Source organism: Salvelinus sp. IW2-2015, linkage group LG14 (assembly GCF_002910315.2).
Source record: "Salvelinus sp. IW2-2015 linkage group LG14, ASM291031v2, whole genome shotgun sequence".
Taxonomy (NCBI): Eukaryota; Metazoa; Chordata; class Actinopteri; order Salmoniformes; family Salmonidae; genus Salvelinus; species Salvelinus sp. IW2-2015.
In genome coordinates, this window is record NC_036854.1 from 19,281,784 (window position 1) to 19,296,874 (window position 15,091).

At 43.5% G+C, this 15,091-nt stretch overlaps 1 protein-coding gene across 1 annotated transcript in view; it reads right to left on the reverse strand.

The window, feature by feature from the left end:
* The window catches only part of LOC111972653 (5'-3' exoribonuclease 2), a 36,007-nt gene that overhangs the window by 16,565 nt on the left and 4,351 nt on the right, over positions 1-15,091 (reverse strand). The window contains exons 9-19 of the mRNA XM_023999676.2: positions 14,933-15,090; positions 14,643-14,717; positions 14,301-14,434; positions 14,134-14,191; positions 13,779-13,886; positions 13,452-13,496; positions 12,895-13,038; positions 9,436-9,524; positions 4,982-5,117; positions 3,167-3,274; positions 2,959-3,048 (exon numbers count right to left, since the gene is read on the reverse strand). Of these exons, the coding sequence (XP_023855444.1) occupies positions 2,959-3,048; positions 3,167-3,274; positions 4,982-5,117; positions 9,436-9,524; positions 12,895-13,038; positions 13,452-13,496; positions 13,779-13,886; positions 14,134-14,191; positions 14,301-14,434; positions 14,643-14,717; positions 14,933-15,090 (1,145 nt within the window). The remainder of the gene's footprint in view (positions 1-2,958; positions 3,049-3,166; positions 3,275-4,981; positions 5,118-9,435; positions 9,525-12,894; positions 13,039-13,451; positions 13,497-13,778; positions 13,887-14,133; positions 14,192-14,300; positions 14,435-14,642; positions 14,718-14,932; position 15,091) is intronic.

The following is a 15,091-nucleotide window of genomic DNA, read 5'->3' on the forward strand; positions in this document are numbered from 1 at the left end:
ACGTGGCAGTATACATCGCGACTTGGTTTTTGGTCCTTAAGTGTTTTTGTGCCATGTCCCAAGCTGCGTTTTGAAAGTTGTCATGTTTTAATTTTCAGGTGTGTAATGGGCATGTGGCTATAGAATAGTCTGTCATTACATGTCTGAGAAAGTTTTAGTGCTAGTCAGCCTTGTGATCTTTGTGCGTAGTGGAAGCTGATTCCTTTAGCTCGCCAAGCTCGCTACTTTCAAGCCGCTAGTACTATGATAAGTGATCTAGGCATTACTGCTAACCACTATCATATACAAAAAACTCATGGATGGAAGTATACCACATCTCATCTTTGTTCATTTGAATAACATATGGGAGGGAAATGACCAGGGTTTTATCTGTTTCTGGGATAGTGAACGAATCTAATAGAAATATGGTAGTTGCATCCACTGACTAGTGTGCGAGAAGACTGTTGACTTTATTAATTATGGTCGTTTGCTACAGTTACTGTAAAAGATGGCAAACGTGAAATTCGGCATCTCTGCATCCAGACAGCCCACCAACAGACACTAGACCTTCCATCGACAATTCCTTTTTTTTCTGGGGCCCTTCTTCTGCTTCACTAGATCCCTTAACAGTTCATACCAGTTTCACTTCCTATGTATGACTGCAACATATAATCTCTCCCTCCGCATCCCTCCAGCTATGACAGGAAGTCCTGTGTGATTCTGAATGAGGTTAGAATTGGATTCCAGGCTTGTGATACTTAACCAGGAGGTGCCAGTTGCGTAGGAGCGGTAGTCAGGACAGCTCTCATCCTCGAGAGGCTGCTCGAACTAAGGAATGGGTGGTGAAGAATCATGCCTAAGCCGCCGCCACACCTTGGAGCTTCCAGGTTCTTCCTACTCTTCCTCCTCGTCGTCCTACGCAGGGTCTCTCTTGTCCTCGTAGCCTCCCAGAGTCCAGGCCAGACTCAGACGCCCGGCGTCACTCCTGACGTGTCAGCGCGGTTGGCTGGTTCGGACGCTCCAGGTTATGGAGTCATCACCATGGGGCTGACTATCATGTGTGTAGGCCTCGTCTTCACTCAAGTAGCTTAAACCACGAGTTGACTTTAGGTCATCTTCATTCTAAATAGGTGCTGGCCATCTATTCGATCTGTGGTGGAACCAAAATAAATTGCACTTACTGGAGTCGTGATAAGAGGTACCTGGGAGGTATAGGTACAGCAGAAACGCCATTCGATCTAATCTGGACCAGAGTAAGACGCATTTCCGCCTGAGGGGTAGCTCCTGAGTTGGACAGGAGTGAGGTGTAGCGTTTCACCATCATCACTCATGGTTCCTAAAAGGCTCGACTGGCATCACCTCAGAAATCCAAACACCTGAAGGTACCACTCATCTGCACAAACAATAGTACGCAAGTATAGACACCATGGGACCACACAGCCGTCATAACGCTCAGGAAGGAGACGCGTTCTGTCTCCTAGAGATGAACGTACTTTGGTGCGAAAAGTGCAAATCAATCCCAGAACATCAAAGGACCTTGTGAAGATGCTGGAGGAAACAGGTACAAAAGTATCTATATCCACAGTAAAACACAAATCCTATATCGACATAACCTGAAAGGCCGCTCAGCAAGGAAGAAGCCACTGCTCCAAAACCACCATAAAAAAAGCCAGACTTTGGTTTTTAACTGCACATAGGGACAAAGATCGTACTTTTTGGAAGAATGTCCTCTGGTCTGATAAAACAAAAATAGAACTGTTTGCCCATAATGACCATTGTTATGTTTGGAGGAAAAAGGGGGAGGCTTGCAAGCCGAAGAACACCACCCCAACCGTGAAGCACGGGGGTGGCAGCATCATGTTGTGGGGGTGCTTTGCTGCAGGATGAACTGGTGCACTTCACAAAATAGATGGCATCATGAGGACGGGAAAATTATGTGGATATATTGAAGCAACATCTCAAGACATCAGTCAGGAAGTTAAAGCTTGGTCGCAAATGGGTCTTCAAAATGGACAATGACCCCAGGCATACTTCCAAAGTTGTGGAAAAATGGCTTAAGGACAACAACGTCAAGATATTGGAGTGGTCATCACAAAGCCCTGACCTCAACCCTATAGAACAGTTGTGGGCAGAACTGAAAAAGTGTGTGCGAGCAAGGAGGCCTACAAATCTGACTCAGTTACACCAGCTCTATCAGGAGGAATGGGCCAGAATTCACCCAACTTATTGTGGGAAGCTTGTGGAAGGCTACCCGAAACGTTTGACCCAAGTTAAACCATTTAAAGGCAATACACTCAATTAGGTATTTGGTAGCATGTAAACTTCTGACCCACTGGGAATGTGATGAAAGAAATAAAAGCTGAAATACATTATTCTCTACTATTATTCTGACATTTCCCATTCTTAAAATAAAGTGGTTATCCTAACTGACCTAAGACAGGGACTTTTTACTGGGATTAAATGTCAGGAATTGTGAAAAACTGATTTTAAACGTATTTGGCTAAGGTGTATGTAAACTTCCGACTTCAACTGTACCATAAATTTGTATTGGGCACAATATACTCTGAAACAAGCAAAACAAACAGCATATGCATCCAACAAATGTGTCTCGTCACAAGCTTGATGTAGTCATTGCGTGCTAGAAATATGGGAGCAAATAAACTATTTTAATGTAAGTGAGTTTGTCCCAATACTTTGTCCCCTAAAATGGGGGGGGGGGGGGGGGGGGGTCAGACATTTTTAACTATTCACCTGATATGGATGAAAATACCCTCAAAATAAAGCGGACAGTCTGCACTTTAGTGTAGCATTACAAATCCAAAGCGCTGGAGTACAGAGCCAAAAACAACTAAATGTGTCACTGTTCCAATAGTTTGAGCTCACTGTATATTTATGGTCTCCTATATGTGATCTACAGATGCGTACACTATCAACGATAACATTTTATGCTGAAAATGTGTAACATCAAGTGAAACTTACTGGATTGCTCATGAGTGACCGCCATGTTTCGGGCAGGAAGTTCCCACTGGCGGCAGGGAAAACACCCATAAGCTGCTCCAGGGGCTTGAACTGAAACACACAGCGACAACAGACTAGAACACGCCACACAAAACATTACAGGCTTAAACAAGGGGAAGACTGAAGTAGAACGACAGGGGGAAAAAGCCTGCAGTCAGTCCATTCTTACCGGCTTGGTCCCAAGCTCGAAGTCGGTGAACATGCCTTTGATGTTTTTGAAGTCTGAGGCGAACGGGGCGTAGTGGAACGGGAAGTACCACTTCCAGGACGCGCACCCCTATCAAAAGCAACAGAAACAGTTAATGAGACGGCCCGGACAAATAATCCTCCGATACCTCACCAACTCCACTGACAGTGGACTAATTAGGTGACTGGCTAACTGGGGTCCAATCAACGCAGATTTTTACTTTAATTTATTTGTGTAAATACTCATTTGCGGAAATGGCAATTCAACAGTAAAATAGTAAATAGATGGGCATCCTTTTTTAGTAAGCTATGTGTGAATAAATTCCATTTAATTATATAGCCTACATGACACTAATCTAGGTGACATTTGCCAGTGAGTATGACTGACATTTAAATCTTATAAGATTGCATACTCAGGGAAAACTGGAAAATGGAAGTAGTAGAGGTTGCTAAACCATGAAGTTCAATCAGTATAAGGAAGGAATGGTGGAAAGGGCTTGGAAATGGGACATCCGTGAACATGTCCCAAAAACACTTTCCAATACCAGCTTAGTACCTCTTCACTTACTAACAAAATGAACACTGAAATACATGTCATCCAATATTTAATGTATTTTCATATACACACACACACATTAGGCAGAGTTGGTAAAAAATATTAACCCAAAGAATCCAACCCTGAAACGCTTATCCTCGGGCTAGTGAATGACCATCACCGGCTAGCTGGTTAGAATGCTCTTCTCGTAGAGAACGAGGTCCCCTAATCATTTCAACAGTCTTCACATCAGACTTGGCAAAACTCATTCAAATAACAAAAAGGTGGCCCACTTTGCCAACACAGGATAAGAATGCGTGAGTCGGACAAAAACAGCCAAATACCCATGTTTAAATATTTACATAGCCCTAGAACATATACTTAATCAAATTCCCAGGCACATATCAGATGTTTTTAAACGAACAACGTGACAAATCAAGGTAACGCCATGTTATGCAGAGTGATCCTACTAATAAAAAATAAAATGGGTGTGAGCTTTAGCTTTGTGATTTGGCTTCAGACTAACCCGTTCCGTTTTCCCGCAGCGTTTGGCAACATGTGTGCACGCATCATAACTCGTGGCACAACCAACCCGGTGAATGTCTGGCGGAAACTAAGAGACACGTCTCCATCAATGGAGGGCCTGGGTAATGAATACATTCAGGCCGTCCCCCGGGACTGCTGTTGATTGCCGAGCATGTGGTGTCAACACAAGGGCCTTGCATGCACAGGGCTCACAATTACCTTGGACAAATCCCTAAACGCCAGTCTGATTTAGACTAGGATCTTCTGGAGAGAACCGACACCTAATTATTACATTTTAAGTTAAAGATCAAGATCTGCATCTACAACTAACATTTAAAGCGATCGTCCGTTTCTTTGGGGGGGGGGGGGGTCGTTCGGTGATAAAGCAAACAGTAGCGAGGACAGCTTGAGCCATCAGATACTGAACAAACATCTCCAGAGAATACTCCGTAATCCCCTGAGACCTGAAATAATGGGCTGAAGTGTACATTTTCAAAGAGAGAAAAAAAGAAAGTCACATTTTTATTTAATACAGCTCTATAATCAGTAAAATTGACTATTGAAAGATGACCCATCCAATTTGACCAGGCCTTGGGGTTTTTAAAGCCCATTCTGAGAGGGCCGTTATGAGGTTGGTTCTCAGCTGTGCATGTTAGGCTTTTAAAGTAAGGCCTTGTGAATGTGACTCCGCATCCCGTGCATACGACAAATAAACATTGATTTGAGTTAGTGTTGTACCTGGTAGTAGTATCTCAGGACCCAGCAGAGACCCTCCACGTAGGACATGACCACCTTTTTACGAAAATCATCGTCTGTCGCGTCAACGTCAAACTTGGTCTTGTAGTATCGCTGCTTCCAGCCATCCTCCCACAACCTAACACAGGGACAGTCATATTAATTTCCCCATTCATGCACATGGAGAGGTGTTCATGTTCTATTGCGGGGGTAGGCAACTAGATTCAGCCACGGGACGATTTGTCAGGGCACCGGAACATACTTAAAATCATTTTAGGGCTGTGCCCCAAAAAATTAATCTTGGTCAACCGAGAGTCATCTGTTCTTTCGGCCAATCGATTCTTAAACATTGAGAGAGAGAGAGCGAAAGAGAGAGACATATACACACACTATGTTTGAATAAAATCCACTATCTGTAGGCTGAGCTTTTCTGCTTTAAGCACTGCGATTAAAAATGAAGATACATTTCTAAAAATAGGAAGCCAGAGATCAATTTAGCCTAACCTGAAAAAAATAAATAATATATATATATATATATATCATATACACAGTGGGGAGAACAAGTATTTGATACACTGCCGATTTGCAGGTTTTCCTACTTACAAAGCATGTAGAGGTCTGTAATTTATATAGGTACACTTCAACTGTGAGAGACGGAATCTAAAACAAAAATCCAGGAAATCACATTGTATGATTTTTAAGGAATTATTTGCATTTTATTGCATGACATAAGTATTTGATCCCTACAACCAGTAAGAATTCCGGCTCTCACAGACTGTTAGTTTTTCTTTAAGAAGCCCTCTGTTCTCCACTCATTACCTGTATTAACTGCACCTGTTTGAACTCGTTACTGTATAAAGAACCTGTCCACACACTCAATCAAACAGATCCAACCTCTCCACAATGGCAAAGACAGAGAGTGTGTAAGGGACATCAGGGATAAAATTGTAGACTGCACCAAGGCTGGGATGGCTACAGGCAATAGGCAAGCAGCTTGGTGAGAAGGCACAACTGTTGGCGGAATTATTAGAAAATGGAAGAAGTTGAAGTTGACGGTCAATCACCTCGCGTCTGGGGCTCCATGCAAGACTCACCTCGTGGGGCATCAATGATCATGAGGAAGGTGAGGGATCAGCCCAGAACTACACGGCAGGACCTGGTCAATGACCTGAAGAGAGCTGGGACCACAGTCTCAAAGAAAACATTAGTAACACACTACGCCGTCATGGATTAAAATCCTGCAGCGCACGCAAAGGTCCCCCGCTCAAGCCAGCGCATGTCCAGGCCCGTCTGAAGTTTGCCAATGACCATCTGGATGATCCAGAGGAGAATGGGAGAAGGTCATGTGGTCTGATGAGACAAAAATAGAGCTTTTTTGGTCTAAACTCCACTCGCGTGTTTGGAGGAAGAAGAAGGATGAGTACAACTCTAAGAACACCATCCCAACCGTAAGCATGGAGGGGAAACATCATTCTTTGGGGATGCTTTTCTGCAAAGGGGACAGGACGACTGCACCGTATTGAGGGAGGATGGATGGGCCATGTATCGCGAGATCTTGGCCAACAACCTCCTTCCCTCAGTAAGAGCATTGAAGATGGGTCGTGGCTGGTCTTCCAGCAAGACAACGACCCGAAACACACAGCCAGGGCAACTAAGGAGTGGCTCTGTAAGAAGCATCTCAAGGTCTTGGAGTGGCCTAGCCAGTCTCCAGACCTGAACCCAATAGAATATCTTTGGAGGGAGCTGAAAGTCCGTATTGCCAGCGACAGCCCCGAAACTGAAGGATCTGGAGAAGGTCTGTATGGAGGAGTGGGCCAAATCCCTGCTGCAGTGTGTGCAAACCTGGTCAAGAACTACAGGAAACGTATAATCTCTGTAATTGCAAACAAAGGTTTCTGTACCAAATATTAAGTTCTGCTTTTCTGATGTATCAAATACTTATGTCATGCAATAAAATGCAAATTAATTACTTAAAAATCATACAATGTGATTTTCTGGATTTGTTTTAGATTCCGTCTCTCACAGTTGAAGTGTACCTATGATAAAATTACAGACCTCTACATGCTTTGTAAGTAGGAAAACCTGCAAAATCGGCAGTGTATCAAATACTTGTTCTCCCCACTGTATATATATAATAATAATATATAATATATATATATAACTTTTCCCGACCCTCCTCCTCCCACTGACCTTTGCTGCCGTTCCGCTCCTGACTTTGCCGGTAATAGGCTACACCAGCGATCAGCAACCTTCTCATTTTGGAGTGCCAATTTACTCTACAATTTCTACTAATCTGCATGCCAGTTATGATTTTCATATGCACATTTTTCATTTATAATAAAGTCTTTATATCTCAAAATAAAAGTAATGTGTTTAATCAAAATTCTAAATGAAAATTAAACAAATTTAAAAGTAACTTGCAAAAAATAACCTACATAAAAGCCAACAAATCAAAACATTGCAGCCTACAGGAAGAAAATATCCTGATGAATATGAATATCCTAGAAATCACATTTGCTACGCATGGCCTGTCTGCAAGGAACTTGAAACATTGTATTAACTATTGCATTAACTGGGTCCTGCATTAACTGGGTCCTGCATTAACTATTGCATTAACTATTGTATTAACTGGGTCCTGCCTGAAAGTCCTGCTAGCAAAACTGCAACATTGTACAATACCCCATAATGACAAAGCGAAAACAAGTTTCGAAACAATTTTGAAAAAAAAAAAAAAACCTGTTGCAGCATTGAAAGTCCAAGAACAGTGGCCCCCATCATTCTTAAATGGAACCGCCAAGACTCTTCCTAGAGCTGGCCACGCAGCCAAACTGAGCAATCGGGGGAGAAAGGCCTTGGTCAGGGAGGTGACCAAGAGCCTGATGGACAATCAGAGCTCTGGAGTTCCTCTGTGGAGATGGGAGAATCTTCCAGAAGGACAACCATCTCCGCAGCATTCCACCAATCAGGCCTTTATGGTAGTGGCCAGACAGCAGCCACTACTCAGTTAAAGGCACATGGCAGCCCGCTTGGAGTTTGCCAAAAGGCACCTAAAGACTCTCAGATCATGAGAAACAAGATTCTCTGGTCTGATGAAATCAAGATTGAACTCTTAAGCCTGAATGCCAAGTGTCACGTCTTGAGGAAACCAGGCACCATCCCTACGGTGAAGCATGATGGTGGCAGCATCATGCTGTGGGGATGTTTTCAGCGGCAGGGACTGGGACACTAGTCAGATTCGATGTAAAGATGAACGGAGCAAAGTACAGAGAGATTTGAGGGATCCTTGATGAAAACCTGCTCCAGAGCGCTCAGAACCTCCTACTGGGGCAAAAGTTCACCTTCCAACAGGACAACAACCCTACGCACACAGCCAAGACAACACAGGAGTGGCTTTGGAACAAGTCTCTGATTGTCCGTGAGCAGCCAAGCCAGAGCCCGGACTTGAACCCGATCTAACATCTCTGGAGTGACTTGAAAATAGCTGTGCCGCAATGCTCCCCATCCAACCTGATAGCTTGAGAGGATCTGCAGAGAATAATGGGAGAAACTCCCCAAATACAGGTGCCAAGCTTCTAGCATCATACCCAAGAAGAATCGTTGCTGTAATCACTGGCAAAGGTGCATCAACAAAGTAATGAGTAAAGGGTCTGAATACTTATGTAAATGTAATATAAAAAAAACTGTTTTTGCTTTGTCATTATGGGGTAGTGTAGATTATTCAATTGTTTCCCCCTCAATTTTAGAACAAGGCTGTAACGTAACAAAATGTGGAAAAAGTCAAGGGTCTGAGTACTTTCCGGAGGCACTGTATATCATTTTACTTAACTTTGGGGCACAAAAATAATAATCACTTGCCCGCCTGTTGCCGACTCCTATTGTATAGGTGACAAAGCCATCTAACAAGCAAGGATGAAAGCCTTGGGCCTGCTCATCAATAAAACTGTTAGAAAACCATTCTCAGCCTTTGCATTGTTTGTCACTATGCCGAGTAACATATAGAGCACCATTTCCTCATCATACATACAGGATCTGGTAATTACCATAGTAGTCCATTTCTATGAAGGCTTGGTAGACAAACTAGTTTGCTTCTTTAGGAAGTAGTTTAATGGTTTCGACATACTAGTAGATTGGCGATGCAGTGCCATTCTGCACACATAATCAAGGATGAGCAGCATCTGTCTAGTCCATCCTCCACACTGGCCCACAAGGAGAGCAGCCTAGTAACAGGAAAGCCTCCATGAATACCAATTTAGCCCAATGGATTTAACAGCTTTGGCGAGCGCATCAGGAATTTGAGAATATTCCTTCTTTCCATATTAATCACTTGCATGAACTAGGAGAGGGTGGTGGAGGTGGTAAGAAACCACAGAGGGGCCCTGCAGTGGAGAGGCATAAATCACACCATCTCCCTAGCTGAGATGCCTGCCTGGTTGACTGACTGTAGCGTAGCTGTTTACCTGACGTTATCTTCAGGGTCTGGCTCGCTGTCGCTGTCCTCGGCTTTCCGCTTCACACCCCGGCCATCCTGCCCATCACTGGTCCCTGCCTGGACAAGATACAAGACAGTCAGGGAGCGGCACACAAGGAAGACATATCCTTAGAAATAAATTTACCCAAACCATCTTTCAGTCTGACAAGAAGCAACCCGCTAAGCAACTTAAAAATGAAAGCTTGTGGACAGTATTTCCACCATCGCGGAGGACACAAGAGCAGTTGGGACTGATATTCCCCTTTGTGTGAGAGCTCATACCTGATCCTATTGAAATAAAACCACCTCAAGTAGAGCATGCAGATCTTCCCCTTTGCCACGCTTCCTTTGTGTAACACCTTATTCATGTGCAAACTCGGGCTATTGTTCTCATGCATCTATGTAGCAAAGGCAGAGCGAATGGAGGCACTGTAACAGTTTCTTACAATGTACATTCATAAACTTTAATAAATTACTTGTAAAGACTGGCATCAATAGAAAATGGGTACCGCGTTCAGACTTATCAGGTACATACAGGGCTCGCAATTAAAATTCTTCATTGGTAGCAATGACCTACTGCTCAGATTTTTTTTCGTAACATGACAAACGTAAGCCTATGTAACAATTAGGCCAGACAAACTTGATTTACATTTTAACTGATGCCCCTCTTGACCTTTTATTTTTGCCAATTGATGCACTGTCCGCTCGAGGATTTCCCGAGCTGATACCCAAGAGTAAAAGACCAAACCACCTCAGATCACACGCTTGTTAACATTCGGGGCCTCGGATTGGACATTGACACCCGCTCCGAACCGGTACGTGCAGATGTTTCATTTCTCTAGCATGCCAGCGGCTGTGGAAATTCCTACTATGTGTGTGTCCAGGTTAAATGTAGGACGTACCTCGTTATAAACAAAGTCGGTTAAATCCACAATTAAAATTAAGCATATATATGTCTTATTAGAAGCAATTAATACCCGAAAACAATGTCAACAAACCAAATGACTGGCCAGAGATCAGGGCATTCATTAGCAAAGCAGATAGTATTGGACAACAAGATTGAGATCAAAATGAGCGACGACATCGAAGTGTGTCAGCTGCATGGTGATTTGCCATTCATAAATGACATTTTACCGGTTCTGCCTGTAGCAGGTCGACAGACAACAAGACACTAAATTCATTTGAAGTTACCATGTGCTCCCGAACACAGCCCGCATATCCTGCAAAATGCATTGCCAGTGGCATGTGCCGATCAGGAGCTCCACAATGACGCGCTAACTGACTCCAAGGTGGGGGCTTTTCACGGCAGCCGGATGAGGCAATAGAAGGAGAAAGTGGTGAGTGATTGACTGTATAGGCCGACTGGGCTCAAATTTGCTTAAGTGGATTGACGCTTCTAATTGCGCATGTTAAATAAATAAATAAAAATTCTGTAGATGCTACACTATGGCTGGATTTTAATGTACTTTCCCCAATGCTACATGACAGACCTTGAATGATTGTCTATCTACAAAGGCCTTGTCTATGTAAGTCACTTAGGGGGAAAAAATCTAATTTAGCAGACACTTTTATTCCAATTCAAGAATACAATGCAACAAATATTTAAGCAATAAGGGACAAGAGGCAGGGCATGCTGTATCCTGAATACGGTCACAGGTAAATGCCTTTCAGCACTACACGATAGCGGACGGCTAGTCAACCCATTTCCCAGGCACAGTTCACTCTAGGTACTACAGAGATTGAAATTCGAAAGTGAAACATTGTTTCCGAGGTCGGACATGCAGACAGCGAGGTTTAGATTAACCCCCGCCTTACCAAACTAAATGCTAGGCAGCAAGGGGAAATAATGTGCGAGTTTAGATAAATACAAAAAAAATAAAATAAACTCAGCTCACTCAACTCACCTTTTCAGAAGAAATAAAATGTTTAAACAGTAAGCCATCTTTGTCTGGCCTAACCAATTAAAAACAGTTCTGTATCAATGAGGTTTGTGCAGTAGGCTATAGGCCCAATACATAATCACTACGCTTGAATAGCCCTGTGTTGCCAATGTTGTTCTTCTCAGACCATATTAAAATTATACTTCTAAACTTAAGGTTTATAATCACACTGGTAATAGATTAGTTGTATTACTTGTGAGGTACACCCAGGTGAGCATAAATTCAAATAATTGACTGTATATTTTTACGGGACTGATTGCATCTGATGGTCACCACCCCTCCGCTCTCCCTCCTGCTACAGAGACTGACCTTGACCAAAAAGGGGACAGTCTTCAAGCTGATGGCGGAACTCAGGTCGCACCGCATTATTTCTGCCTCATGCACAAATGTACAAGTCGCCAATAATTACAATTATTTAGGAATTTTGGGGGAGGGGGGGGGGGGGGGGCGCACAGCAAAATATTATTAGCATATGAGACCAAAAATGGTCACACTTTAGAGCCCTGGATACATACAGGTAACTGCCAAAATAAAGGAATCGCAACGTGTCTGAATAAGGCGTTGGGCCACCAGAACAGCTTCAATGAGCCTTGGCAAAGACTCTACAAGTGTCTGGAAATCATTGGAGGGATGCAACGTTATTCTTTCGCGAGAAATTGCATAACTTGGTGTTTTGTTGATGGAAAACGCTGTCTCGGGCACTGCTCCAGAATCGCCCATAAGTGTTCAATTAGGCTGAGATTGTTGACAGACGGCCATGGCATATGGTTTACAATGTTTTCATGCTCGTCAAACCATTCAATGACCACTCGTGCCATGTGGATGAGGGCATTGTCATCCTGGAAGAGGCCACTCCCATCCGGATAGAAATGCTTCACCGTGATCACTCAGAATGGCGGTGTATTATTGCCGTTTAACATTGCACGCTAAGGGTTGAGTGGACCTTAATCATGCCAGGAAAATGCACCTCACACCATAACAGAGCCGCCAGAACCCTTATTTGCTGTATATACACACAGTTTAACATTGACAAAATTCCTGCGCTGCATTTGATCAATACAAGCAATAAATGCTGGTACAGTCTTCAAACCACTACAAACTGCAACTGTAAAGTTAATGTTGTGCAATTGAACACATTTTGAAATAGGGCAGAGAAATTAAGCAGTTTTAAAGCTAATTTCCTGCAATCTACACATTTTGCCATGACTTATACCATGCTCATATGATATGAGTGAGAGTGACTAACAAAATCAAATAGGGGGGGGGGGAACCTGAAGGTCAGGCCTAGAAACATCATTGATGTCAAGTGCCAAGCAGTGGTCTTGGTATGACTCGGTTGGGAATTGAACCCCCAATCTAAGAGCAGACACTAACCACAGAGTTGTACGAACGTCCCATATCACCTGCTGCGCCCTAACATCTCATTAGTGGCTAGTAAATAATAGGAGTCTTCCTCCTGCACCAAGTTAAATCAGAAGCAATATCCCCATGATCAGCCCTCATCATACCCTGTTGTGCTGGTCCCTGCCCTGCATCCTCATATCGAAGGCTTGGTGCCGGGCATTCTGAACCACCTCAGGTCTGCCTCTGCCGCCAAGGGCCTGGGGGGCAAACTGACCGCTGGTCAGGTAGGATGGGCCCTGCTGCTGAGCCTAGGGAACACAAATTCATACACACATACTTAGTCACAATTAACAATGTAAGTTTCCTCACTTGTTTCCTGGTTTCTCGTTTCAAAATCTTGCAGACGTTTGGTTTCCCAGGTCTAAATGAATCAAAGTCCAAAGAAAGAAGAACTAGCATACAATGCAGCAGCCCTCAAGGGCCAGGGTTGTGCACCCCTGATTTAACACATCTATTGGAGGGAACATTTCAAACAGTTCTCATCTTCAATACGGAGCTACAGCAGAGACGGCTTCAGAATAAATGAAAAACACTGTGTGCGATTGCCCATTGAAATTAACGAACTTGTTCAAAGAAACATGGAAAATGTGAGGACTGAGGGCTTCTTACAAAACATTTTGTCAAGCAAATGGCTATAACATGGGTACATCTTCCCGCTTACCTTCATCCTCTTCTTTTTCTCCTTATTCCTTCGCTTGAATCCCTCCTACAAGACAAACCCCATTAGTTACACAAACAGTGAAGCTGGGAAAAGACATGGCTTTCAGTTCACAATGACTAATTCCCTGACTTCGGCATCATCTACATTATCTTAAACGATAGTAGTGTCAAATGCCTACCTGAAAGAGCCATTGTAAATCAAATACCCATGCAGTGGTTAATGTAAATCATACGGAAAATCTCCCAGCCCACTGTTTAGCCAGAGAAGAATATAATCTATTGAGCAGTAAATTCCCTGCTGAAAGCTACTGATCCTCCTTAGTCTTACATCATCCTCTTTGCGCTTCTTGAAGATGTTGTCCTCAGCCACACCGATTGCCTGCATGATCAACTCAACACTCTCCAACTTGACAAAGCCATTCTCTGTGATGTAGCCCTGTGAGGAGAGACAAAGACCATGTTAAGGCTACGGAACAAAAACCTGGGCAAGGAGGAAAGTCAGGACAGCTTTTAAGGGCAAGTGTCCTAGAAAACTTAAGCCTAGTCCTGGACCAAAAACCTTTTTCAACGGAGAATTCCAATTGCGCATTCTTTAGCCCAGGACTAAAAATCGGTGTTTGGGAAACTGAACCAAACACTTTTTTTGGAGGGAACATACCTAAGCCTACACTGACAACACTTACCCCAGTCTTGTGCACAACGTCTTTGTAGATGCCCACCAGTCGATCTATCGCACCCTCTCTGAAAGACACGAAAAGTATCAACAACTGAAATGTATGGAAAGAGCGAGAATTCATTGTCGTCAAGGTGTTTAAGACTGTAAGCATCATCTTAGTTCAGTCAGGCTTACCTAATCTCTAAGGACGGTAAGTGAGGCAGGAAATCATTGCCAACGAAGAAACACATGAAGACCCAGTCGTCGACAGTCCTCTCAAAGTCAAAGGGAAAGGGCAGACTGGCCATTGTCAACTCTCGCTCCAGGTACTGTGGAAAAGGAAACAGACCTTGATAAACAGATCTAAAAAACTGGGGACAATCATGCCTCAACAACTTATCCAATTTTAATCTGAAGTCAAGGACGTATTTCACACAGACAACCAATAACACAATGGATCAGAGAATTCCTAACTACATGTCCAAAAACACAACTAGCAGTCTTTAGAAATTCAAGAAGATATCTGACAGAACGTACCTCACGCAAAACGCAGAGCCTGATGAATATGAACTCCTGTTCAGAAGCCGGCATAGCGTCTGCAAACTCATCATGCTGCAATAAGAACACAACACTGGTCAACGCTGTTGATCAACGTAGAGCAAATGGAATGTTGACCTTTTTAGGGGAGGTTTACTGAACACACAGTGCTGGAATAAAAACCAAACTCAATGGAGATCTTCCACTGATAATGATTTTTAGTCCTGGACTGGGCATAATCTATGTCGGTGAAACGGGCACCTTGGAGACAAGCTATAATGTCAATGTACCTCTCCCTGTTTCTCCCTGGCCACTCCCTGGCAGTCCTTGATCTCATGGCCTTTCTGTCCACACATAGCACAGGGCCTGGGCTGGTTGGGCTTGAACTCCTCTCGGATGATGGTGAAATTGGGCTCGTGAGTGGCAAGGCCCAGCATGATCAGGTCAGC